The 26,717-nt window shown below is 49.7% G+C and overlaps 2 protein-coding genes across 6 annotated transcripts; both read left to right on the forward strand.

The window, feature by feature from the left end:
• The first annotated feature begins 530 nt into the window (after positions 1 to 530).
• Positions 531 to 18,120, forward strand: VPS11 (VPS11 core subunit of CORVET and HOPS complexes). 2 transcript variants are annotated; one of them, XM_003820017.5, is made up of 16 exons: positions 531 to 1,065; positions 2,248 to 2,396; positions 2,494 to 2,629; positions 3,281 to 3,444; positions 4,642 to 4,889; positions 6,246 to 6,447; positions 6,848 to 6,999; positions 9,939 to 10,125; positions 10,543 to 10,689; positions 10,920 to 11,108; positions 11,215 to 11,376; positions 11,606 to 11,745; positions 11,836 to 12,038; positions 12,170 to 12,341; positions 14,135 to 14,357; positions 14,502 to 18,120. In XM_003820017.5, exons 1-16 carry the CDS (start codon positions 879 to 881, stop codon positions 14,664 to 14,666), a joined length of 2,826 nt encoding a protein of 941 aa, XP_003820065.1. In that variant the 5' UTR covers positions 531 to 878; the 3' UTR covers positions 14,667 to 18,120. The 2 variants fall into 2 exon arrangements, with proteins under 2 accessions (XP_003820065.1, XP_003820066.1); XM_003820018.6 differs by having other exon boundaries at positions 840 to 1,257; positions 2,225 to 2,396.
• Positions 17,979 to 26,583, forward strand: HMBS (hydroxymethylbilane synthase). 4 transcript variants are annotated; one of them, XM_003820013.5, is made up of 14 exons: positions 17,982 to 18,119; positions 21,290 to 21,343; positions 21,670 to 21,742; positions 22,117 to 22,166; positions 22,252 to 22,307; positions 22,718 to 22,795; positions 23,025 to 23,102; positions 23,225 to 23,300; positions 24,444 to 24,557; positions 25,158 to 25,196; positions 25,437 to 25,556; positions 25,791 to 25,844; positions 25,968 to 26,054; positions 26,145 to 26,583. In XM_003820013.5, the coding sequence occupies exons 1-14, from the start codon at positions 18,087 to 18,089 to the stop codon at positions 26,316 to 26,318; spliced, it is 1,086 nt and encodes a 361-aa protein (XP_003820061.2). In that variant the 5' UTR covers positions 17,982 to 18,086; the 3' UTR covers positions 26,319 to 26,583. The 4 variants fall into 4 exon arrangements, with proteins under 4 accessions (XP_008971686.2, XP_003820061.2, XP_034789749.1 ...); XM_034933858.3 differs by having other exon boundaries at positions 18,051 to 18,186; XM_008973437.5 differs by having other exon boundaries at positions 18,073 to 18,210.
• Positions 26,584 to 26,717: the final 134 nt, after the last annotated feature.

Raw genomic sequence — 26,717 nt, forward strand, 5'->3', positions numbered from 1 at the left:
CCTGCCCCACCAGTATTTCCGAGTTTCCTTTTTTTTTTTTGAGACAAGGTCTTGCTCTGTCGCCCATGCTGGAGTGCAGCGGCTCGATCACAGCTCACTGCAGCTTCCAACTCCGGGGCTCAATCGATCCTCCCACTTCAGCCTCCCAAGTAGCTGGGACCACAGGTGTCCACCACCATGCCAGGCTCATTTTTGTATTTTTTGTAGAGATGGGGTTTCACCATGTTGCCCAGGCTGGTCTCGAACACCTGGGCTCAAGTGATTCCCCCACCTCGGCCTCCCAAAGTGCTGGGATTACAGACAGGCATGAGCCATCGCGCTCATGCCCGTTTCCTTAAGAAACGTTTTGAGCGTCTGTTAGGTGTCATACGCTCTGACGGGGGAAACAAAAACGAATATAAAACATTGACTATGGTTCACAATCTGCGTGGTGGCAGACACAAACTTCTAATTTTATTTCTCCTCTCATACAGCCGAAAACCTGGTTTAACATACACTGTTTCATTTATGCCCCAAAACAGTCCTGTGAGGTCAAAACGTCATTCACTTACGCACGGCGGGTGACAGTTCACAAGGCACATGACATCCCTCATCTTGATCTCCCAGTATCCGCGCATTTTAGGAAGAAACATGCTCAAAGGGATGAAGGGTCCGCTCTCAAGCATTTTAGCTAGCGAAGTTGCAGTCACATCCGGCAAACTCGCACACTGCAGAACTAGGACTACCCCGCGCGGCCCCGCCCACTTTCCCAGCAGCGGGACGCTGTCACCCCGACTCCGGAGCTCCTGGGCCCGCGGGCTTCCGGAAGCTGCCGACCACGTGATTCGCTGCCTCAGCTCACGTGACAAAGCTCCCGGAGGTGGGAGCCCTCGGCCAAAATGGCGGCCTACCTGCAGTGGCGGCGCTTCGTTTTCTTCGACAAGGAGCTGGTGAAGGAGCCGCTGAGCAATGATGGGGCCGCTCCCGGGGCCACACCTGCTTCTGGATCCGCTGCTTCCAAGTTCCTTTGCCTCCCTCCTGGCATCACTGTCTGCGACTCAGGCCGAGGGAGCCTGGTCTTTGGAGATATCCTTCGTTTGGAGCTGTCTTTTCCCTCCCGGGATCCCGAAGAGATCGAGTTAGGATGAAATCTGTTTGTCGGAGGGGTCCGTGCCGCGCGCCTCTTTGGTTTAGCTGGTCATCCAGAGTTGTTCTGTGGTCTACGGGAAGAAAGAAGGAAGTCCATTTCCTAACTTGTTATCAACTGAGCAATCCTGGGCAAGTCATTTAACCTCTCTGGGTTTTAATTTCCTTATCTGTAAGAGATGTGTGCATGCCAATTTGACGAGGTTAATTTGAGATCAATAAGAAAAAGAATGCAAGTTGGCTTTAAAAGATGAATATGTAAAGTGACATGATTTCCCCTGCCCTAATATTATCGTTGGCGAGGAGGTAAATGAGCCTAGCGGTTTGTTGCTTTCATCTTCATGTTGCTGCTACTAAATTCTGGCCTTTTTCACTTTTTTTTTTTTTTTTTTGATACGGAGTCTTACTCTGTTGCCCAGGCTGGAGTGCAGTGGCGGGATCTGGGCTCACTGTAACCGTCTCTTGAGTTCAAGCGATTCTCCTGCCGCAGCCTCCCGAGTAGCTGGGACTACAGGCGCTTGCCACCACACCCGGCTAATTTTTTACATTTTCAGTAGAGACGGGGTTTCACCATATTGGCCAGGCTGGTCTCGAACTCCTGACCTCGTGATCCACCCGCCTCGGCCTCCCAAAGTGCTGGGATTACAGGAGTGAGCCACCGCGCCCGGCGCACTAAATTTTTTTCTTTTTTTTGAGACGGAGTTTCACTCTTGTCGCACAGGCTGGAGTGCAATGGCATGATCTGGGCACACTGCAACCTCCGCCTCCCGGGTTCAAGCAATTCTCCTGCCTCAACCTCCTGAGTAGCTGAGATTACAGGCACGCACCATTATACCTGGCTAATTTTTGTATTTTTAGTAGAGACAGGGTTTCACCATGTTGGCCAGGCTGGTCTCGAACCCCTGACCTCAGGTGATCCGCCCCCCCCCCCCCCCACCGGCCTCCCAAAGTGCTGGGATTACAGGTGTGAGTCACCGCGCCTGGCCTCACTCTTTTTAAGATAAGGAGTATGTGGGAAAATCCTTGAAAATTTTAGAGTTATATACATTTAATTGTTACCTGAGTTCTAGTCTGAATGTAAGTATCTCTCCTTGGAAAGGAGGCTCCTTGACTACCCTGCACATATGGAAGGCCAGATCTGGTTCTTGCCACGTTCCCTACAGCTTACAGGCTTCCAAGCCTACAAACTACGGGTGACACACCTGTACCAACTGAAGCAGCACAATATTCTGGCATCTGTTGGAGAAGATGAAGAGGGCATCAACCCCTTGGTGAGTCCCAGCAGGGAAATGGGAAAGATCCAGAAGCCTAGGAATGATTTTTTGTTGGAGGATAACTAGCATTTACACTTCTGAGGTCTGTCCACAGGTTAAGATCTGGAACCTGGAGAAGAGAGATGGTGGCAATCCACTCTGCACTCGAATCTTCCCTGCTATTCCAGGAACAGAGCCAACTGTTGTATCTTGTTTGACTGTCCATGAAAATCTCAACTTTATGGCCATTGGTAAACAGAAGGCAAAACTAACCCTCCTAGATTTGTTATAGATTTTCTTCAGAGTTGCTTCTGCCTCTCATCTTTACTGTTTTCAGGAGACCACTTTGTACTGAACTGAGGCCTTTGAGATATTAAATTTTGGAATGGGGGCCAGGCGCGGTGGCTCATGCCTGTAATCCCAGCACCTTGGGAGGCTGAGGCGGGCGGATCACCTGAGATTGGGAGTTTGAGATCAGCCTGACCAACATGGAGAAACCCCATCTCTACTAAAAATACAAAATTAGTTGGGCATAGTGGCACATGCCTGTAATCCCAGCTACTAGGGAGGCTGCGGCAGGAAAATCACTTGAACCTGGGAGGCGGAGTTTGCAGTAAGCCAAGATCGCGCCATTGCACTGTAGCCTGGGCAACAAGAGCGAAACTCTGTCTCAAAATAAATAAATAAATAAATAAATAAATAAATAAAGTTTGGAATGGGAAGGCGTTTAATTTTGTTCTTTGAAAATGTGTCAGTGAGTACCAATATTCAGGTTAACCATTAGAGAGGTTGGGTATATGGAGAAAGCTTGTCACTTCTGAGTGCCTCAAGTGGTCTTTTTTCCCCTCTCCACTTCCTGATCTTTTCAGCCTCACTGAAGTAATTTTCTTGTTTTCTTACAGGTTTCACAGATGGCAGTGTTACATTGAACAAAGGAGACATCACCCGGGACCGGCATAGCAAGACCCAGATTTTGCACAAGGGCAACTATCCTGTAACTGGATTGGCCTTTCGCCAAGCAGGAAAGACCACTCACTTGTTTGTTGTGACAACAGAGAACGTCCAGGTATGACCAAGGCCTCCACTCTTAGGAGCAGGCAGGGAGGGCTTCTCCATTGTTCAGGGGGATAGGGTAATGAAGTGACAGGAAAGGTGGGAGTGTTAAAGTTTTAATCATATAATTCGAATCATTTGCCTAGCTTTGTATTTTATTTTTTTTGCCTAGGAAGCTGGAAAGAGTTAGACTCTGGGCTTGTAGTAAAAAGATGTGAATTTTCTTTCTTTTTTTTTTTTGAGACGGAGTCTCACTGTGTTGCTCAGGCTGGAGTGCAGTGGCGAGATCTTGACTCACTGTAACCTCTGTCTCCCAGGTTCAAGCAATTCTCCTGCCTCAGCCTCCTGAGTAGCTGGGATTACAGGCACACACCAGCATGTCCAGCTAATTTTTGTATTTTTAGTAGAGACAGGGTTTCACCATGTTGGCCAGTCTGGTCTCGAACTCCTGACCTCAGGTGATCCACCCACCTTGGCCTTCCAAAGTGCTGAGATTACAGGCATGAGCCACCGCACCTGGCCTTGAATTTTATTTCTAACTAGCTTTTTTTTTTTTTTTCCTTTGAGACAGGATCTTGCTGTGTAACCCAGGCTAGAGTGCAATGGTGCGGTCTCAGCTCACTGCAACTTCTGCCTCCTGGGCTCAAGTGATCCTCCCACCTCAGCCTCCTGAGTACGTGGGATTACAGGCATGTGTCACCATGCCTGGCTAATTTTTGTTTTTTTTCTAGATATGGGGGTTTCACCATGTTGCCCAGGCTGATCTCGAACTCCTGGGCCCAAGCAATCCACCTGCCTCAGCCTCCCAAAGTGCTGGAATTACAGGCATGAGCCACTGCACTGGCCTATTTTCTAACTAACTTTTTAAATGACATTGGACAAGTATCTTTACCTTTCTTGTTCCTGGTGCCCCAGATTTACAACAGTCTACTCTCTCAGGAATACTCTTGATAAAATAGTAGATTATTACATTTCTCTTACTTGCAGAATTTCTGTACTAGATAGTGATAATATATACAGAGAAAGAAATTGTGATCTCTGGTTATATATTTAATAGATGGGTAATGGTTAATGAAGGCCAACAGCCAAGAGAAAGACTTTAGAATGCCAAGAGGGAAAAAAGAGCCAGTATGGAGATGGGAATACCTTTGTGAAGGCTTAGTGTTACCTCCTCAAAGGAGCCTGTTAACCCCTTTGTTACTTCTGGCAGTCCTATATAGTTTCTGGAAAAGACTACCCTCGCGTGGAGTTGGACACCCATGGTTGTGGCCTGCGCTGCTCAGCCCTAAGTGACCCTTCTCAGGACCTGCAGTTCATTGTGGCCGGGGATGAGTGTGTCTACTTGTACCAGCCTGATGAACGTGGGCCCTGCTTCGCCTTTGAGGGCCATAAGCTCATTGCCCACTGGTTTAGAGGCTACCTTATCATTGTCTCCCGTGACCGGAAGGTTTCTCCCAAGTAAGGACTCAGTGAGAAGGGACAGGGAGAGGGCTGGACTTGTTCCCCAGAATCCGCCTGATTTTAAAATCCTAATGCCTGGATCCTGCCAATCTCCTACTCCTACTCCAGTGTTATGTAGGTAACATTTCTGTTTTCTTTTTTTGAGATGGAGCCTCGCTCTGTCACCCAGGAGTGCAGTGGCGTGATCTTGGCTCACTGCAGCCTCGCCTCCTAGGTTCCAGTGATACTCCTGCCTCAGCCTCCTGAATAGCTGGGATTACAGGCATGTGCCACCACGCCCGGCTACTTTTTGTATTTTCAGTAGAGACGAGGTTTCACCATGTTGGCCAGGCTGGTGTCAGACTCCTGACCTCAAGTGATCTGCCCGCCTCGGCCTCCCAAAGTGCTGGGATTACAGGTGTGAGCCACTGCACCCAGCCGGTGACACTTATAGCTAGAGTTGGTTATAATGCTTTTTTTAACTGAAAAATGGATGTTTTTACTGCAGGTGTTTGCTACATAGCCCTAGCATACTAGAATGCTCCAGGGAATTTGGACCTGCTTTTTTTGTTCTGTTTTGTTTGAGATGGAGTCTCGCTCTGTTGCCCAGGCTGGAGTGCAGTGGCGCGATCTCGGCTCACTGCAAGCTCCGCCTCCCGGGTTCACGCCATTCTCCTGCCTCAGCCTCCCGAGCAACTGGGACTACAGGTGCCCGCCCCCATGCCCGGCTAATTTTTTGTATTTTTATTAGAGACGGGGTTTCACCGTGTTAGCCAGGATGGTCTCGATCTCCTGACCTCGTGATCCACCCGCCTCGTCCTCCCAAAGTGCTGGGATTACAGGCGTGAGCCACTGCGCCCGGCCTTGTTTTGTTTTTTAACTCTTTTGTCAAAATAAGTTGGGCAGAGGAACAAGGGATTCAGCAGTGGAGAAATTAGAAAGTGCTGGGAAACGTAGGATGCAAGTTTTCTGTTTTGTTTTGGTTTTGTTTTTTTAAGGGGTAAGTGGGGTCTTCTGCATGATGAAAGTACTCCCGATGTTAGATGCTGGTTTGTTTTGCTTTCATTCAGTTCCAGGCACAATGTTTTACATATACCATGTATTGGATTATTATTTTCTAAATGAATGGATATGTTAGTGTACTTAATTTTCTAATCTGTTACTTGGGTTAATTGTAGGATCCTAAAGGGTAAGATCAGGTTTATGTGTTCTCTATGTACAACTACCGGCACAGCGCTGCATGTTATGGGATGAGAGGGACCAGAGAGGTGATTTGTGCTGGGTGAAATGTGCACCAAAGTTATCATGGGAAAGGAAATAGGGGAGATAAGACAGAGATGTCCAAACATCTGGTGCTTTTTCTTTCCTATGCAGGTCAGAGTTTACCAGCAGGGATTCACAGAGCTCCGACAAGCAGATTCTAAACATCTATGACCTGTGCAACAAGTTCATAGCCTATAGCACCGTCTTTGAGGATGTAGTGGATGTGCTTGCTGAGTGGGGCTCCCTGTACGTGCTGACGCGGGATGGGCGGGTCCACGCACTGCAGGAGAAGGACACACAGACCAAACTGGAGGCAAGGCCACCAGGCTCGCAGAGCTGGCCACAGGCACCTAGAAGCAGCTGCAGGAGCAGGTTCCCCAAGTCATATTGGCCAGGGTGTTTCCCTCCTTGTGGGTCACAGCCTTACTCAGCTTCCTTAGGGTAGGATTATAAGGTAAATGGCCTGGGATGGGGCTTTAGAGGGAAGTAGTGGCTGGGACCCTGAGCCCACTCTAAGGGTTCACTTTGTTTCCAGAGAACCTTATGAAATAAGATGATACTGATCTTGGGGATATCTGGTAGCTCTTGGTTTGTCTAGGATCTAGGCAGATCAGAAATCCAGGACTTTCTGTTTTGTGTGTTGTGCGCACATTTTGGGAAAGTGTCTTCCCAAGACCACTTCTACCAATTTTCTAATCTCTCTTCCCTTCTAGATGCTGTTTAAGAAGAACCTATTTGAGATGGCGATTAACCTTGCCAAGAGCCAGCATCTGGACAGTGATGGGCTGGCCCAGATTTTCATGCAGTATGGAGACCATCTCTACAGCAAGGGCAACCACGATGGGGCTGTCCAGCAATATATCCGGTCAGTCTGGAGGCACTTTGGGATATAGCTGTGAATGCAGGGACAGGCAGCTAGATAGCTAAAGCCCATCCATGCTCCAGGTAGGGGCTAGAATTCTACCAGGAACTGTTTTTGTTTTTGGTTTTTTGTTTGTTTTTGTTAGTTTTTTTTTGAGATGGAGTTTCGCTCTTGTTGTCCAAGCTGGAGTGCAATGGCACGATCTCGACTTACTGCAACCTTCCCTCCTGGGTTCACATGATTCTCCTGCCTCAGTCTCCCGAGTAGCTGGGATTACAGGCGCGTGCCACCACACCTGGCTAATTTTTTGTATTTTTAGTAGAAATGGGGTTTCACCATGTTAGCCAGGCTGGTCATGAACTCCTGACCTCAGGTGATCTGCCCGCTTCAGCCTCCCAAAGTGCTGGGATTACAGGCATGAGCCACTGCGCCCGGTGTTTTTTTCTTTGCTTTTTTTGTTTGTTTGTTTGTTTTTGAGACGGATTCTCGCTCTTTCACCCAGGCTGGAGTGCAATGGTGTGATCTCGGCTCACTGCAACCTCTGCCTCGGGTTCAAGCAATTCTCCTGTCTCAGCCTCCCAAGTAGCTGGGATTACAGGATCATGCTGCCATGCCTGGCTAATTTTTTGTACTTTTAGTAGAGACGGGGTTTCACCACGTACTCTAGGCTGGTCTCGAATTCCTGAGCTCAGGCAATCTGCCTGCCTCGGCCTCCCAAAGTGTTAGGATTACAGGTGTGAGCCACAGTGCCTGGCCTTTTTAATTTTCTTTACAAGAACTATGATGCCTTAAATGAGAGGACAAGATTCCTTGTTGAAAAGGGAATTTTAGGGTCAAATATTATATGACCAGTATGCAGTTGAGCCGATGATTACCTCTCATTTTAACCTTTAGCTTGGCCTTTGTAAATATTCACTTTGACCTGGTTCTTTAAGGGGGAAAAGGTATTCATCTCTTGCTTCCATAATTCCTTCCATCAGTACTAATTCTTGGAATTTTCTGCCTTAAGAAGGGGTTTTAGAAATCTGTCTAAGGTGGCCGGGCGCGGTAGCTCACGCATGTAATCCCAGCACTTTGGGAGGCTGAGGCGGGTGGATCACGAGGTCAGGAGATCGAGACCATCCTGGCTAACACGGTGAAACCCCGTCTCTACTAAAAAATACAAAAAGTTAGCCGGGCGTGGTGGCGGGCGCCTGTAGTCCCAGCTACTTGGGAGGCTGAGGCAGGAGAATGGCCTGAACCCCAGAGGCGGAGCTTGCAGTGAGCCGAGATCGCACCACTGCACTCCAGCCTGGGTATCAGAGCAAGACTGTCTCAAAAAAAAAAAGTTTGTCTAAGGCTGGGGTGCAGTGGCATGTGCCTGTGATCCTATCCCTTTGGGAGACCGAGGTGGGAGGAATGCATGAGCCCAGTCTGAGCAACATAGCAAGACCCCATTTCTAACAATAAATAAATAAATAAAATTTAAAAATATGGCTGGGCGCCGTGGCTCATTCCTGTAATCCCAGCACTTTGGGAGGCCAAGGCGGGTGGATCACTTGAGGTTAGGAGTTTGAGACCAGCCTGGCCAACATGGTGAAACCCTGTCTCCACAAAAAAAAAAAAAAAAAAAAATACAAGGCCAGCCGTGGTGGCTCACGCCTGTAATCTCAGCACTTTGGGAGGCTGAGGCCGGTGGATCACCTGAGGTCAAGAGTTCAAGACCAGCCTGGCCAACATGGTGAAACCCCATCTCTACTAAAAATACAAAAATTAGCTGGGCATGGTGGCAGGCGCCTGTAATCCCATCTTAAAAAAAAAAATTAGCTGGGTGTGGTGGCATATGCCTGTAATCCCAGCCACTCGCAAAGCTGAGGCAGGAGATTCACTTGAACCTGGGAAGCAGAGGCTATAGTGAGCCAAGATCGTGCCACTGCACTCCAGACTGGGCAACAGAGCAAGACTGTATCTCAAAAAAATAATAGTAGATAATAATAATAATAATAATAAAAAATAAATAAATTGCCAGGGGCAGTGACTCACGCCTGTAATCCAAACACTTTGGGAGGCTGAGGTGGGCGGATCACGAGGTCAAGAGATTGAGACCATCCTGGCCAACATGGTGAAACCCCGTTTCTACTAAAAATACAAAAATTAGCTGGGTGTGGTGGCACGCACCTGTAGTCCCAGCTACTCGGGAGGCTGAGGCAGGAGAATAGCTTGAACCCAGGGGGCAGAGGTTGCAGTGAGCCAAGATCGTGCCCTGCACTCCAGCCTGGCGAAATAGCGAGACTTCGTCTCAAAAAAATAATAATAAAAAAAGGCCGGGTGTGGTGGCTCACACCTGTAATCCCAGCACTTTGGGAGGCTGAGGTGAGTGGATCACCTGAGGTCGGGAGTTCGAAACTAGCCTGACCAACATGGAGAAACCCTGCCTCTACTAAAAATACAAAACTAGCTGGGCATGGTGGCACATGCCTGTAATCCCAGCTACTCAGGAGGCTGAGGCAGAATCGCTTGATCCTGGGAGGCGGAGGTTGCGGTGGGCTGAGATCGTGCCACTGCACTCCAGCCTGGGCAACAAGAGCGAACCTCCATCTCAAAAAAAAAAAAATTAAATTTTAAAATAATGTAAAAGAAAACAAAAATACAACAATAAAACAACAACAAAATGGTAATAATATAAAAAGAAACCTGTTTAGCCTCTTCCCCGTTCTCTTTAGAATTCCTATTTTTAGCCAAATTTAAGAAGCAGTGCTCTGGAGCCTTGTTACCCAGTGTGGTCCACAGTCTAGTAGCACCGATATTACCTGGGACTTTGTTAGAAATGTAGAATCTCAGGCCCCACTCCAGATCCACTGAAATAGAATTTGCATTTTGAGAAGATCTGCAAGTGATTCCTGTGTACATGAGCTGGAGAAGTACACTGATTCAGATGCTATCTGGTGCACATGTCTCCCTAGAACCATTGGAAAGTTGGAGCCATCCTACGTGATCCGCAAGTTTCTGGATGCCCAGCGCATTCACAACCTGACTGCCTACCTGCAGACCCTGCACCGACAATCCCTGGCCAATGCCGACCATACCACCCTGCTCCTCAACTGCTATACCAAGCTCAAGGACAGCTCGAAGCTGGAGGAGTTCATCAAGGTGCAGGATGTTGTTGGTGGGGAAGTCTTGGAGGCCCCACTGAGCATGAGGTGGCTCCACCGGGACTTGTTCGTTTCAGCAAGACATAGGGAGAGGAAAGGGCTGACCTTATTTAGAGGAGTGGCTGTTCCTGTTAGTTCTGTGCCATCTCCCCTCTTGTTTTATGATTCTAGAAATTCCTGTGGTATCTAAGCCCAGGGTGGTGGCACTGGGGAAGTCCTGTCCCTAGCGGTGTCCCTCTAATGGTAGGGGCAGAGGAAAACTTTAGTCAGAAACTCCCACAGGCTGAGTAGCATAATATTTTCAAAGCGTGAACGTTATGATATCACCTTAGGAATCTGAAAGTCAGGTGCCTGTTTCCTCTCCCTTCTCTATCTCCCTCTGTGTAAATGATTTTGTCTCATGTCTCCCTGGCAGACAAAGAGTGAGAGTGAAGTCCACTTTGATGTGGAGACAGCCATCAAGGTCCTCCGGCAGGCTGGCTACTACTCTCATGCCCTGTATCTGGCGGAGAACCATGCACATCATGAGTGGTACCTGAAGATCCAGCTAGAAGACATTAAGGTAGGTGAGACTGTCTTTTTTCCCCAAGAGACAGGGTCTCACTATGTTGCCCAGGCTGGAGTTGAATTCCTGGGCTCAGGTGATCCTCCCACCCCATCCTCCTGAGTAGAGGTGAGACTCTCAACTTGGGCAGAGCCCTGCTGTTTTTGAAGACATCTCCAGAATGGCGAAAGTGCTTCCTGGTGGCTGAGGCAGGAGTATACACTATTCTGCCCTTTACTTTTCCACAGAATTATCAGGAAGCCCTTCGATACATCGGCAAGCTGCCTTTTGAGCAGGCAGAGAGCAACATGAAGCGCTACGGCAAGATCCTCATGCACCACATACCAGAGCAGACAACTCAGTTGCTGAAGGGACTTTGTACTGATTATCGGCCCAGCCTCGAAGGCCGCAGCGATAGGGAGGCCCCAGGCTGCAGGGTGAGGCTGCAGGGAAAAGAGCTTCAGACTGTGGGGATCACCTTAAGGGCTTCCTGTATATCACGCCCACTCATTCAGCCTCCTTTTTCCTCTCTTGCCATCCTAGGCCAACTCTGAGGAGTTCATCCCCATCTTTGCCAATAACCCGCGAGAGCTGAAAGCCTTCCTAGAGCACATGAGTGAAGTGCAGCCAGACTCACCCCAGGGGATCTACGACACACTCCTTGAGCTGCGACTGCAGAACTGGGCCCACGAGAAGGATCCACAGGTGAGGCCTGGCCAGGGCTTCAGGAGAAAAGACAGTTCGTGCCGTCTCCATTCTTCCGTCTTGGTGGCTGCCTTTCATGCATTCCTTAGACCAGTAACAACTTACCTCGGGGCTCAGTGGTCCTCTGTGAAGAGGGAATGGACTGAGGGAAAGAGTTGACTGGCTTTGTCCCAAGAGACCTTGTGATTTTCCCCTTTTGTCCAGCAGCTCTGCCCTCCTTCCTCTCCAGGTCAAAGAGAAGCTTCACGCAGAGGCCATTTCCCTGCTGAAGAGTGGTCGCTTCTGCGACGTCTTTGACAAGGCCCTGGTCCTGTGCCAGATGCACGACTTCCAGGATGGTGTCCTTTACCTTTATGAGCAGGGGAAGCTGTAAGAGTTTGGGGAATTTCAGGGAAAGGGGAAGAATCCAAGTCATTTTCCAGAGACAGCCACTGAGGTGTGCCCTTGCCCCGGCCGCAGGTTCCAGCAGATCATGCACTACCACATGCAGCACGAGCAGTACCGGCAGGTCATCAGCGTGTGTGAGCGCCATGGGGAGCAGGACCCCTCCTTGTGGGAGCAGGCCCTCAGCTACTTCGCTCGCAAGGAGGAGGACTGCAAGGAGTATGTGGCAGCTGTCCTCAAGCATATCGAGAACAAGAACCTCATGCCACCTCTTCTAGGTACTTGGGAAGACAGATGGGTGGGTGACAAGCTGCTGACAGCTGGGCTCTGTGGCAGGGGCCCTTCACCTTTATCCAGAGAGTGCCACACGTGGTTGATTGTCTTGTTTCCTCTTGGACCCCAATCTCAGTGGTGCAGACCCTGGCCCACAACTCCACAGCCACACTCTCCGTCATCAGGGACTACCTGGTCCAAAAACTACAGAAACAGAGCCAGCAGATTGCACAGGACGAGCTGCGGGTGCGGCGGTACCGAGAGGAGACCACCCGTATCCGCCAGGAGATCCAAGAGCTCAAGGCCAGGTACCCGGGGCATGGATATGTGGAGGAGTCCAGGGGATAACTTGCCCTTCACAGGGTATTCATTACTAAGTACTTTCCGTAGAGGATTCTATGGAGTGCTTTTGAGCATTTTGATTCTTCAAGTTGTGTTTTAATTGAGGAATTCCAAAAAATGGTTTATTACATAGATCATTATTTATTGGGCTTTGGATGATATTATTTTGTAGCAGGTACTTTTTGTTCTTTATATGCCTGTATTCTACCATTTCTAAACACATCCGTATTGTGGTTGGAAGCCGTTCTGGTGTTTTTCTTTTTTGAGACAGGATCTTGTCACTGAGGCTGGAGTGGAGGGGTGTGATCACGGCTCACTGCAGCTTTGATCTCCTGGGCTCAAGTGATTCTCCCGCCTCAGCCTCCCAAGTAGCTGGGATTACAGGCGTGTGCCACCAAGCCCAGCTAATTTTTGGATTTTTAGTAGAGATGGGGTTCATAATGTTGGCCAGGCTGGTCTCGAACTCCTGGCCTCAAGTGATCCTCCGGCCTTGACCTCCCAAAGTGCTGGGATGAGCCACCGTGCCCAGCCATAATCCCAACTCTGAAATCTTACCTGCCCTTAACATTCTGTAAAATATTTATTAGAGAACAACAGTTTCTTCATTCTACAAATATTGAGCCTCTGTGGTGTCCCAGACACTATTCTGAACAGCACAGGCAAAAAGCCTTCATGGAGCTTTATGTTGTAGAAGAGACAGACAGCAAACATGTTAAATAGGCAAACTTTTTTTTTTTTCTTTTGAGATAGAGTCTCACTCTGTCACCCAGGCTAGAGTGCAATGGCGCGATCTCAGCTCACAGCAACCTCTACCTCCTGGGTTCAAGCGATTCTCCTGCCTCAGCCTCCTGAGTAGATGGAATTACAGGTGCCTGCCACCATGCCTGGCTAATTTTTGTATTTTTGTAGAGACAGGGTTTCACTATGTTGGCCAGGCTGGTCTTGAACTCCTGACTTCAGGGGATCTGCCTGCCTTGGCCTCCCAAAGTGCTGGGATTACATGCGTGAGCCACCGCACCCGGCCAAATAGGCAAATTTTTTTTTTTCTTTTTTGAGACGAAGTCTCGCTCTTGTCCCCCACACTGGAGTGTGATGGCGCGATCTCGGCTCACTGCAACCTCTGCCTCCTGGGTTCAAGCAATTCTCCTGCCTCGGCCCCCCGAGTACCTGGGATTACAGGTGCCTGCCATCATGCCCGGCTAATCTTTATATTTTTAGTAGAGACTGGGTTTCACCATATTGGCCAGGCTGGTCTAGAACTCCTGACGTCAGGTGATCCACCTGCCTCGGCCTCCCAAAGTGCTGGGATTACAGGTGTGAGCCACTGTGCCCAGCCAAATAGACAAAGTTTTGTAGTATGTTAGGTGGTGATAAGTTCTGAGTGGCAAATGAATTGAGCAAGGGGAGTGGGAGAAGTGTGTTAACAAGTTTAGAGAAGGTGGCTCAGGAAAGGCCTCAGTGAAAGGGTCACATCTGAGTACAGACCTGAAAGTTAATTTAGTGGCAGTTGTGAAAATGGAGACAGAGGAAACAATCCCCAGGCTGAGTTGGCCTTGTTGGGAGCATGCTAAGACTCACTGCAGGTCCAGGGCTGTTGTAATCATTTGACTCCCTTAAGGCGATAAGAAGAGCAGGGCAGGGCCTTCAGGGGCCTTACCAGGGACCTTGCCCTGTGCACTTCAGCTGCCTTCTTTCTCATCCTTGACTCCTGGCCTTGCCCTCACTTTTGCCACTCACTTCTGGTCTTTCTTCCCTGTAGTCCTAAGATTTTCCAAAAGACCAAGTGCAGCATCTGTAACAGTGCCTTGGAGTTGCCCTCAGTCCACTTCCTGTGTGGCCACTCCTTCCACCAACACTGCTTTGAGAGTTACTCGGAAAGTGATGCTGACTGCCCCACCTGCCTCCCTGAAAACCGGAAGGTCATGGATATGATCCGGGCCCAGGAACAGAAACGAGATCTCCATGATCAATTCCAGCATCAGGTGGGGATGAGTGGGCTAGTTGGGCCAGGGGATTCCCACTAGTGTCACAGAGTCACTGGAGGGCTTGTTTCCTTATCACCTCCTCATTTAAGAAACAAGCACTTTGATTCTGATTCGTACTCCTTCCCTCCTCTTCTCCTGCAGCTCAAGTGCTCCAATGACAGCTTTTCTGTGATTGCTGACTACTTTGGCAGAGGTGTTTTCAACAAATTGACTCTGCTGACCGACCCTCCCACAGCCAGACTGACCTCCAGCCTGGAGGCTGGGCTGCAACGCGACCTACTCATGCACTCCAGGAGGGGCACTTAAGCAGCCTGGAGGAAGATGTGGGCAACAGTGGAGGACCGAGAGAACAGACACAATGGGACCTGGGCGGGCGTTACACAGAAGGCTGGCTGACATGCCCAGGGCTCCACTCTCATCTAATGTCACAGCCCTCAGAACTAAAGCGGACTTTCTTTCCCTGCCTTCTTATTTAGTCAGCTTGCCATCCCTCCTCTTCACTAGCAGTGTAGATCATTCCAGATCAGTGGGGGAGGGCACCTCAGCAACCTCTGAGTGTGGACAATAGCTGCTTTCTTCTCTATCCAAGAGCACCAGGCTGTGCTTGGGTCCTTGCTCTCAGAGTCTATAAATAAAAGAATATAATGATTTGGGAGCTTAAGGATTTTTTTCTGGGGACTTCCTGGTGATTCTTAACTGCATGATGGACTTCCTTCCCTCTGCTCTCCTGGCGTTCCACTTCCCTCCTATGGTTTTCTTGGAGACCATGTTGACTCAGTCTCGTTCTGGTAATGGGTGGGGCCTGTGGCATCGCATACAGTTCAATTTACTGAAGAACCTCTGCAAAAGACCTAATGACTGAGCTCCAGGAGCAGCCTGGACCAAGACCCCCAAAACAGCTCTTACTCTTTCCTCTTCCTGGTCTCTATGGCTGTAGTTTGGGCAAAATATTCAAGCAGGAGGCAGATTCTGGTAGGGAGCTTTGGGCTTAACCTACCTTAAATAATGGGTAGGTTGGTGTCTTGCTATACTTAATACCAGATGATAAACAGGATAAAAGGTCCTTTCTGGAAACACCTTTCCCTCTCTGAAATTGTCAGCTAAAGTTTATGTTGCTAGGTGTCCCCGTGTAATGTGGGTGGTGCTGCCTGTCTGAAAATTGCTCCTATGTTGTTGTTTTCCCCACAGCCTCACCTAATTTCATCTTCTACGTTGTTTAATTGGAGGAAGTAAGTTTGACACTGTGGTTTAGGTAGTATTTAGGATTGCCATGGGCTGGGCGCGGTGGTTCATGCCTGTAATCCCAACACTTTGCGGGGCTGAGGTGAGAGGATCGCTTGAGTCCAGGAGTTCAAGACCAGCCACCCAGGCAACATAGTGAGACCCCGTCTGTGCAAGAAATAAAAATAAACTAGCCCAGCCTGGTGGCGCTTGCCTGTGGTCCCAGCTACTCAGGAGGCTGAGGTGGGAGGATTGCTTGAGCCCAGGAAGTTGAGGCTGCAGTGAGCCTTGATCACACCACTGCACTCCAGCCTGGGTGACAGACACCCTGTCTCAAAAAGTAAAAAATTAAAAAACAGTGGCAGTATTGTAGCTGCTATGCTATGAGTAGACTTTGCATCTACTGAGCTGGGTTTGAATCCTAGTTGTGCTGTTTGACTTAAGGCACATCTTACCTTCTCAACCTGTTTTTTTTTTTTTTTTTTTTTTGAGATGTATTTTTTTTCAGTGGGTTTTTGGGGAACAGTTGGTATTTGGCTATGTGAATAAGTTCTTTAGTAGTGATTTCTGAGATTTGGTGCCCATCACCCAAGCAGTGTACACTGTACCCAATGTGTAGTCTCTTATCCCTCACCCTACTCCCACCCTTTCCCCCTCAACCTGTGTCTTCATCTGTACATTAGGGATTATAACACCTACGCTGTGTGGCTATTATGAAAGCCTAAGGGTCAAATAGGTGTTCAGTTCTTTGTACAGTGCTGAGCACATGGGTGATTTTTTTTTCTTCTTAAGACAGGGTCTCACCGGGCGCGGTGGCTCATGCCTGTATTCCCAGCACTCTGGGAGGCTGAGGTGGGCGGATCACCTGAGGTCAGGAGTTCAAGACCAGCCTGACCAACATGGTGAAACTCCGTCTCTACTAAAAATACAAAAACCAGCTGGGTGTGGTGGCAGGTGCCTGTAATCCTAGCTACTCAGGAGGGTGAGGCAGGAGAATTGCTTGAACCCGGGAGGTGGAGGTTGTGGTGAGCTGAGATTGCACCATTGCACTCCAGCCTGGGCAACAAGAGTGAAACTCCATCTCAAAAAAAAAAAAAAAAATGGGCGTCTCACTCTGTCATCCAGGCTAGAGTGCAGTGGCACCACCACAGCTCACAGCTACCTCGACCTCCTGGGCTCAAGCGATCCTCACACCTCAGCCTCCTGAATAGCTGGGACTACAGGTGTGTGCCGCCACACCTGGCTATTTTTGTATTTTTTGTAGAGATGAGGTTTTCACCATGTTGCCCAGGGTGGTCTCAAACTCCTGGGCTCAAGCAATCCTCCTGCCTTGGCTTCCTAAAGTGCTGGGAATATAGGTGTGAGCCACTGCACCCAGCTGGGTGATTATTAATAATCATGATTGTTAATTATGTTCATGATTACAGGCGCGGTGGCTCACGCCTGTACTCCCAGCACTTTGGGAGGCCGAGGTGAGCGAATCACCTGAGGTCAGGAGTTCAAGACCTGCCTGACTAACATGGAGAAACCTCATCTCTACCAAAAATACAAAATTAGCCGGGTGTGGTGGTGCGTGCCTGTAATCCCAGCTACTCGGGGGGCTGAGGCAGGAGAATTGCTTGAACCCGGGAGGCGGAGGTTGCAGTGAGCTGAGATCGTGCCATTGCATTCCAGCCTGGGCAACAAGAGCAAAACTCCGTCTCAAAAAAAAAAAAAAAAAAAATTATGTTCATGGGAAAGCACTTTTCCTAACAAGTCCTTTTCTCACTACAAGTATGTAGCGTTTGTGCTCCCACTTCAGTTACTTGTCTTTAGGCATGACCTTTAATCTCTCTGAACCAGTTTCCTCATTTTAAGAATTGAAATGCTGGCTGGGCCAGTGGCTCATGCCTGTAATCCCAGCACTTTGGGAGGCCAAGGCGAGATGACTGCTTGAGTCCAGGAGTTCGAGACTAGCCTGGGCAACATAGTGAGGCCACCTCCCCGCTGTCTCTATAAAAAATCTAGAAATTAGTCCCACGTGGTGATGTGCGCCTGTAGTCCCAGCTGCTTGGGAGGCTGAGGTGGGGGGATCGCTGAAGCCGGGAGGTCAAGGCTGCCGTGACCCGTGGTCATGCCGCTGCACTCTAGTCTGGGGACACAGTGAGACCCCGTATCAAAAAGAAAAATGCTGCCTATTTCAAGGTTGTAGCAAAGCTAAGTTTGAACAGAGCAAAGGAAGCGCCATAGAAGCTGCACTACTTGCTCATGTCACAGCTGGGGGAATGGGGAGGTCGAATGGGGAGGTCCACTGTCGCAATGTTCCAATTCCCGCCCAGAGGGAGGGACCTCCCCTTCGAGGGAGGGCGCCGGAAGTGACGCGAGGCTCTGCGGAGACCAGGAGTCAGACTGTAGGACGACCTCGGGTCCCACGTGTCCCCGGTACTCGCCGGCCGGAGCCCCCGGCTTCCCGGGGCCGGGGGACCTTAGCGGCACCCACACACAGCCTACTTTCCAAGCGGAGCCATGTCTGGTAACGGCAATGCGGCTGCAACGGCGGTGAGTGCTGAGCCGGTGACCAGCACACTTTGGGCTTCTGGACGAGCCGTGCAGCGATTGGCCCCAGGTTGCCATCCTCAGTCGTCTATTGGTCAGAACGGCTATCTATTTTTTTTTTTTTTTTTTTGGTCCGAGTAGCTTTTAAAGGGCCAGTAGCTCGGTTGCCCTCCGGAAGGAATGGGGAAATCAGAGAGCGGTGATGCTGGGTTAAGAGTGGAAGGATTGTTTGGAACGGAACTCCGGTCCCTGCGGGCATCTGGGTGGGATTCCCATCAGGCCTGGGATGCACGGCTCTAGATTTAGTGACCCAGACCAAGAACGTTCGTCTACACAGACGGGGTCCTTTCATTCGAGGCTGGGCTGAGGCGGATGCAGATACGGCCCCTTTGGGAAGACACGTTCCACTTTTGATTCATAGGAGAGAGTATCAGCCAAGCCTCCGAACTGCACACAAACGTCTTAGAAGTGCGCCTTCTTTTTGTGTTATAGTGGTCTCCCAGCCACAGCCAACGCTCCAAGTCCCCAGCTGTGACACACCTACTGAATTACTACCGTGGGTGGGAGGCCGCCGTGGGCCTTTCCATTACGAGCCTGCTTGCCGAGCCCTGGGCTTGTGCACAGACAAACTGCAGAGCTGGTGGAGGCCACTGCCAGGCCGAGATAAGAGAGAGATGGGGAGCTGCTAATCTCCCCCTGTCCAGCCTGTTGGTGAGGGCTGGGATCTTTGCTCTTGCAGTCATTCCAGAGCCCTGGACTAGGAGTAGGAAGATCTGAATTGTAGCCCCAACTCTCTTTCGGTTATTAGCTCTGTGACCCTAGGCAAGTCACCTCATCCCTTGATGCCACCCGTTGCTTCTGTAACATGGTCCCAAAGGTGCCTGTCTTGTCCACCTGATAGGATTTTTGAGACGACAACAATATGCAAAAGCAATAGCTTCAACATAGAAGTGCTCAGTGTTTTATTTTTTAATGAAACGGTTTGACTTGGATATGCTGTGCACATTCAATGAACTTAAGGAATTGTTTGAACCTAGTAGTTCTGGGACCTTAGAGTCCTTTCTGTGGGCTCCCTGTGGCCCAGAATTTTGGTGGCCACGTTTAATATCAAGCCTAGCCTAATTTGCAAAGGGTCTCCCAGGGTTAATTTATTGGAGTGATCACATGGAGTAGACCAGAGTCTGAGGGCAGAAAGCTGTCACCTGCTCCGGCAATAGAGGCCCCAGATGTCTGGGTGCAAAAGAACTCCATAGCACCCCGGCCAACATGGTGAAACCCCGTCTCTACTAAAAATATAAAAATTAGGCCGGGCACAATGGCTCATGCCTGTAATCCTAGCACTTTGGGAGGCCGAGGCAGGTGGATTGCCTGAGCTCAGGAGTTCGAGACCACCTAGGGAACACAGTGAAACCCCGTTTCTACTAAAAATACAAAAAATTAGCCGATGTGGTGGCATGCGCCTGTAGTCCCAGCTACTTGGGAGGCTAAGACAGGAGAATCGCTTGAACCTGGGAGGTGGAGGTTGCACTGAGCCGAGACCGCGCCATTGCACTCCAGCCTGGGTGACAGAGCGCGACTCCCCCTCAAAAAAAAAAAAAAATATATATATATATATATATAAAATTTAGCTGGGCATGGTGGTGTGCGTCTGTAGTAGTCCCAGCTACTTGGGAGGCTGAGTCAGGAGAATCGCTTGAACCTGGAAGGCAGTGGTTGTAGTTAGCTGAGAACATGCCACTGCACTCCAGCCTGGGCAACAGAGGGAGACTCTGTCTCAAAAAAATAAAAAAGGAACTACATAGGATGAACATCCCAGATCAGGGAATGTTGACTGTCGACAGTATCAGTATCTACAGTGGCTACTGTCTGATGTAGAAAGAAATGGGATCAGGCTAGGCGTGGTGGCTCACGCCTGTAATCCCAGCACTTTGGGAGGCTGGGGCAGGAGGATCACAAGTTCGAGACCAGCCTGGCCAACACAGTGAAACCCCGTCTCTATTAAAAATGTGAAAATTAGCTGGGCATGGTGGAACATGCCTGTAGTTCCAGCTTGAACCCAGGGGTGGAGGTTGTAGTGAGCCTAGATCACGCCACTGCACTCCAGCCTGAGCAAAACAGTGAGACTCTGTCTAAAAAAAAAAAAAAAAAAAAAAAAAAAGAGAGAAATGGGACCTCCGTCTTAGACTGAATAATTCAGTTCTACGTGCTTAGCAGTGAATACTTTTGTCCAAGGTACTCTGGCAGGAGGAAGAGGCGTGTCCTCTTGAGTTCTTGACTTGGGCTCTGGCCTGTTAATATTTCCCTGTTGGTGAAACCAGAGGCAGCACTCTAGGTGAACAAACTTTAGGCAGCGCAGCCTCCTAGTCTTATGGAACATCTGAGGCAGAAGAAACCTGAGTCCAACCTCTTCATTTTATAGATGAACAAACAGATCCTGATGGGACAGTATACCCAAGGTCACCCAGCCAAGAGGCTGAGCAGGACTGTACGTCAGATCTGTTTACCTCAGTCCTTAATGCATGCAGTCCAGCCAGATTAAGGGACCCTTAATACTGTCAGCTTTCCCCACTGTGGGATCTTCATCCTCTTGACTTCTTTTGTAGCCAGACATCTGGGCCTCTTGCTGGAGAAGGTGGCAGCTTGCTGCTCTTAGACTCTAGTCTACTCCATGTGGCATCTGGATGGCACTGAAATTTTCTCAAGTGCCTCGTCTGTTGTAGATAATGAATCTATCCTCCAGTGACTCAGCACAGGTTCCCCAGTGTGGTCCTGGCTGCCCTGCCCCTGCCAGCTGCAGGCCCCACCCTTCCTGTGGCCAGGCTGATGGGCCTTATCTCTTTACCCACCTGGCTGTGCACAGCACTCCCACTGACAACTGCCTTGGTCAAGGTGGGCTTCAGGGCTCAGTGTCCTGGTTCCTGCAGCGGCAGCAACAGCAGGTCCTACTACCGCCTCCCTCTAGTCTCTGCTTCTCTGGATCCCTGAGGAGGGCAGAAGGTACTGAGGAAGGTTAAAGGGACCAGCCTTGGAGTATTTCCCCGCTCTGAGACTCAGCTGGCCACAGGCCAGGTTCTGAAGTTCCTTTCTTCCAAGCCAGTGATTCTGGTTCTTGGACAAGGTGTTGAGGAACACTAGAAACAGAGGGGACTGTGACCTGGGGACTTTTTCTGCAGGAAGAAAACAGCCCAAAGATGAGAGTGATTCGCGTGGGTACCCGCAAGAGCCAGGTGGGTGCAGGAGCTGGGGTGGAGGAGGTTTGTCAGAACAGTTATGATGCTCACAGCATCACAAATTGGGGGACTCAGAGGGTTAGTTCCTAGTATGAAGGAGATGGGGTGGCTGGGCGTTAAGTTCCCCGGGGAATGGCAGATTACATTCTATGGCAAGATCATCCCTAGGCTGGGAAAATTGTTGGAGTGCAGAGGGCTCCCAAGCCCCTTCTCATTCTCAGATGGAAATTCCAGTTCCTTCAGGATCTGCCTAACCTGTGACAGTCTAAAGAGTCTGAGCCGTGGCTGGGAAGGGCAGGACTAATCCAAATCTCTACCCGCAGCTTGCTCGCATACAGACGGACAGTGTGGTGGCAACATTGAAAGCCTCATACCCTGGCCTGCAGTTTGAAATCAGTGAGTTTTCTGGAAAGGAGTGGAAGCTAATGGGAAGCCCAGTACCCCGAGAGGAGAGAACACAACATTTCTGGCTTTGCCTATAGCTAAAGCCCGTCCCGCTGCCCCGAGATTCCTTCTGGGCTGCTCCCAGTTCCGAAGGTGCTTTCCTCTGAATACCTCCAGCTCTGACTACCTGGATTAGCCTGGCATTTAACATCTTGAGCTTTGGGTCTTTTTATGAGTGTTTCTGGTCTTCCTGCTCGATTGTATATACTCAGAGGGCAGGAACCAGGGATTATGTGCCTCTGTCCCCATCATGAATCGTAGCACAGTGCTAGGCTCAGTAAATGCTGATCAATAATGAGCACCTGATTGATTGACTCTCTCCTCAGTTGCTATGTCCACCACAGGGGACAAGATTCTTGATACTGCACTCTCTAAGGTAACAACATCTTCCTCCCCAGTTCTTGTCCCCACTCTTCTTTCCTTCCCTGAAGGGATTCACTCAGGCTCTTTCTGCCCGGCAGATTGGAGAGAAAAGCCTGTTTACCAAGGAGCTTGAACATGCCCTGGAGAAGAATGAGTAAGTAAAGATAGGAGAGTGTGGTGCCCTCCCAGTCTCTTGCTGGGACCCTAGTATGCTAGGTCTCTTGCTGGGACCCCGGGTGTCAGATAGGCTGCTGGGCTTAAACCCTCAGAGAGGCTGAAGGCAGCTCATAGGTGGGTTTTTTCAGGCTTCAGAAAAGGAGAGTGTCTGGTTCTGAGCCATCTGGCTGCCTGGACTGCAAGAATGGCTGGGGGAGGGAGGGTAGGAGGGAGAGTAGGAGGGAGAGTGAGAGGAGAGCAGTTTTCATGCTCCTGAGATCTTGAGAAGGCCTGCTTCCTGAACTGCCCTAGGCTCCACCACTGAAGTAGAGGCAGGGGTGGGTGGAGAAGGGGTGAAGGCTGGCTGCTCATACCCTTTCTCTTTGCCCCCCTCTCCCATCTCTATAGAGTGGACCTGGTTGTTCACTCCTTGAAGGACCTGCCCACTGTGCTTCCTCCTGGCTTCACCATCGGAGCCATCTGCAAGTAAGAGTCTTGCAAGTAAGGGGCTTGGGCAGGGGTAGGCATCATGTGAACCTTTGCCTTTCCCTTTGGGACCTGACCCTCTGCTTCAGGGTTATCTCCTCTGCCCTGAGGAGTGTTGACTGGTGGCAGAAAACTCAAGAAATACCAGTGAGTTGGCAATCGAGAGAGAATAGAGGTGATCTGAACTTAAATCTCTTCCCTCATTCTGTGCCCTTCCCTCCTCCCCCAGGCGGGAAAACCCTCATGATGCTGTTGTCTTTCACCCAAAATTTGTTGGGAAGACCCTAGAAACCCTGCCAGAGAAGAGGTAAGTGGGGCCTGGATAGGCAGCTTGGTGGGATGTGCCCAGAAGATGCAGGGATGGGAGGAGGAGGAAAGGAACAGTGACAGCCTAGTGTTAAAATCTCATTGTAACTTCTCTCTGGGCAGTGTGGTGGGAACCAGCTCCCTGCGAAGAGCAGCCCAGCTGCAGAGAAAGTTCCCGCATCTGGAGTTCAGGAGTATTGTATCCTTTTAGAAGAGTGACGGATCCTTTTAGAAGAGTGACAGAGACAGCAGCCAAGGAAAAAGACAAGGTCTAGAGGGCTCTGGGAGTCCGGAGAGTGGAAGGGGCTTCCAGCAAGCAGCCCGTGGGGTCAGTGGCCTGTCTGTCTTTCCATGCACTCATCCGTCCGCTCATTTATAGTCTAATGTTTTCTTAGCCCCAGACAAGTGTTCGGAGTGCAAGACATTGGGGATAATGGTGAGCAAGATAAACATTCCCCTGCATATGTAGAGTTTACGTCTTACTTAGGGATAATGCAGTTATACTGAACTGAATAGTGACTACTTCTGGAGGGATAGGGAGTACTTCCTTTTTTTTTTTTTTTTTTGAGACGGAGTCTCGCTCTGTTGCCCAGGTTGGAGTGCAGTGGCGCAATCTAGGCTCACTGCAACTTCTGCCTCCTGAGTTCAAGCAATCTTCCTGCCTCAGCCTCCTAAGTAGTTGGGATTACAGGTGCCACCACACCTGGCTAATTTTTGTATTTTTAGTAGAGACTGGGTTTCACCATGTTAGTCAGGCTGGTCTCAAACTCCTGACCTCAGGTGATCCACCAGCCTCGGCCTCCCAAAGGGCTGGGATTACAGGCTTGAGCCCCGCACCCGGTCAGTACTTCCATTTTTATATGCTACTATATTGTCTTGACTTTTACAATGAATATGTAGTACATTTCATAAAACTAAATTTAAAAATAGTATGTGCTAAGTGCTCCAATAAGTGAAGTTGGGAATTTTCTGGAAACTTCTAGTTGGAACATCTAAACACAGAAGTCTGGGGTGTCAGGGAAGGTTTCTCAGAGGTCTTGTAACCTTGGCAAGTTTTTTAGCCTCCCTCTGTCATTTTCCTTATCTGTAAAGTGGGGATAATAATACTACCTTCCTCACAGGGTTGTTGTGAAGATGAAATGAGCTGACATATGGAAAGTACTTTTAGAGCAGTGTCTGGCATGTAGTAAGTATGATGTAACTGTTAGCTGTTACCATTAAGCTGAGAGCTGGAAGATGACTGAAAGTCAGCCAGCTAGAGAGGGAAAGACAGACTCGGGCAGAGGGAACCGCATGAGGCCCCAGATTGCCCGACACTGTGGTCCTTAGCAACTCTCCACAGCGGGGAAACCTCAACACCCGGCTTCGGAAGCTGGACGAGCAGCAGGAGTTCAGTGCCATCATCCTGGCAACAGCTGGCCTACAGCGCATGGGCTGGCACAACCGGGTGGGGCAGGTAGGGCCTGCCCCTATCCTCTCCCCAGCTCATCTGCATCTCCTTTCTGCCTTACAGTCATCCCCAATTTAGGATTTTTAGACTTTATGATTGTGTGAAAGCGATATACGTTCAGTAGAAACTGTACTTAGTACCCATACAGCCATTCTGTTTTTTACTTTCAGTACAGTATTCATTACATGAGATATTCACTTTATTGTAAAACAGGCTTGGTGTTAGATGATTTTGTCCAACTATAATAGGCTAATCTTAAGTGTTCTGAGCACATGTAAGGTAGGCTAGGTGTATTAAATGCATTTTCAGCTTGTTTTCAACTTAACAATGGGTTTATCAGGATGTAACCCTATTGTAAGTCAAGGACCATCTGTCTTCACTTCTTGACCACCCCACCTCTATCACCATAGGCTGGGAAGATTGTGAATCAGAGGCCAGACTCTAGGCTTTCATGGAGAAAATTTACAAAAAAAAAAAAAAAATGAGGCCAGACTCACACTTAGGCCTACCCAGGCTTTCTAGATGATAGGGAACCCCCATCTCACTGCCAGGTGTTTTTAGACACCCCCGTGTCCACCCTTTTGACTACCTGTTCCGCCTCCACAGATCCTGCACCCTGAGGAATGCATGTATGCTGTGGGCCAGGTACACTTGACCAGGGAAGCCACATGGTGACATATGCCTTCCCTTTGTTCTCAACCAAGAAGCTTGTCTCACAACCTTCTGCATCTGCTTCCCCAGAATAGCATTCTCAGGGAGGGGCAGGCCTTGGGATGCTACCGGTCCAAAAGGCGCTGGGGAGCAAGTAGACAGAGGTGGTCCCATGCTTTGCGCCATTGGTTGGGGAAAGATCAGGCCTGATGTCCTAGGATGTTTTTCCATCAGGGAGCCTTGGGCGTGGAAGTCCGAGCCAAGGACCAGGACATCTTGGATCTGGTGGGTGTGCTGCACGATCCCGAGACTCTGCTTCGCTGCATCGCTGAAAGGGCCTTCCTGAGGCACCTGGTAGGGCCTGTGCTCCACCTGTGGAGGGCTGGGGACTTGGAGAGCTGGGAAAGGCGGTAGGGAAGATTTCTCACATGAATGCTCTGTATACAGTGCTAACTCATTCTTGTTGAATGTTGTGTATGGATAGGACCAGGTCTGGGCCCACAGTTGCCTTTTCAGTGATGTCCTCAGGTCTGTGGTCACAGGGTGGTGTTAAGAGCCCTTGCAGCTCACAAGAACTTCTTGTTACAGGAAGGAGGCTGCAGTGTGCCAGTAGCCGTGCATACAGCTATGAAGGATGGGCAAGTAAGTGGGGGGAAATGGGCAGGAAGCCAGGGAAAGGAGGACTGTGGCATTTCTTCCTGTGCATCCCAGGTTTCTAAGTAGTCCCCTCTCAGACTGTGCTGAGGCAACTGTTTTCTTCCCCAGTTGTACCTGACTGGAGGAGTCTGGAGTCTAGACGGCTCAGATAGCATACAAGAGACCATGCAGGCTACCATCCATGTCCCTGCCCAGGTACCAAAGCTGGAGGGCGAGGGGGTAATAAACAAGAGTGCATATAATCTCTTTTGTTCTCACCAAATCCCACCTCCTTCCCTCATACAGCATGAAGATGGCCCTGAGGATGACCCACAGTTGGTAGGCATCACTGCTCGTAACATTCCACGAGGGCCCCAGTTGGCTGCCCAGAACTTGGGCATCAGCCTGGCCAACTTGTTGCTGAGCAAAGGAGCCAAAAACATCCTGGATGTTGCACGGCAGCTTAACGATGCCCATTAACTGGTTTGTGGGGCACAGATGCCTGGGTTGCTGCTGTCCAGTGCCTACATCCCGGGCCTCAGTGCCCCATTCTCACTGCTATCTGGGGAGTGATTACCCCAGGAGACTGAACTGCAGGGTTCAAGCCTTCCAGGGATTTGCCTCACCTTGGGGCCTTGATGACTGCCTTGCCTCCTCAGTATGTGGGGGCTTCATCTCTTTAGAGAAGTCCAAGCAACAGCCTTTGAATGTAACCAACCCTACTAATAAACCAGTTCTGAAGGTGTTGTGTGTGTGTGTGTGTGCGCGCGCGTGTGGAGTTGGCGGGAAGATAGGAACAAACACAAAGCCCTTTCATCCTTACCTCAGAGGCTGGGACTTTTGCCCAGAGTTCTCCTGGTACATCCTTTCTGCTTCTGC

The sequence above is a fragment of the Pan paniscus genome, chromosome 9 (assembly GCF_029289425.2).
Source record: "Pan paniscus chromosome 9, NHGRI_mPanPan1-v2.0_pri, whole genome shotgun sequence".
NCBI lineage: Eukaryota > Metazoa > Chordata > Mammalia > Primates > Hominidae > Pan > Pan paniscus.

What these genes read in the sequence shown, in the direction of transcription:
- VPS11 (XM_003820017.5), top strand. Translation starts at nt 879, where the DNA reads ATGGCGGCCTACCTGCAGTGGCGGCGCTTCGTTTTCTTCGACAAGGAG. An exon ending in TCTCAACTTTATGGCCATTG is followed by an intron (nt 2,630 to 3,280) that starts GTAAACAGAAGG and finishes GTTTTCTTACAG; the next exon opens with GTTTCACAGATGGCAGTGTT. An exon ending in CTTTATGAGCAGGGGAAGCT is followed by an intron (nt 11,746 to 11,835) that starts GTAAGAGTTTGG and finishes CCCCGGCCGCAG; the next exon opens with GTTCCAGCAGATCATGCACT.
- HMBS (XM_003820013.5), top strand. Translation starts at nt 18,087, where the DNA reads ATGTCTGGTAACGGCAATGCGGCTGCAACGGCG. An exon ending in GCATGTATGCTGTGGGCCAG is followed by an intron (nt 25,197 to 25,436) that starts GTACACTTGACC and finishes TTTTTCCATCAG; the next exon opens with GGAGCCTTGGGCGTGGAAGT. An exon ending in CCATCCATGTCCCTGCCCAG is followed by an intron (nt 26,055 to 26,144) that starts GTACCAAAGCTG and finishes TCCCTCATACAG; the next exon opens with CATGAAGATGGCCCTGAGGA.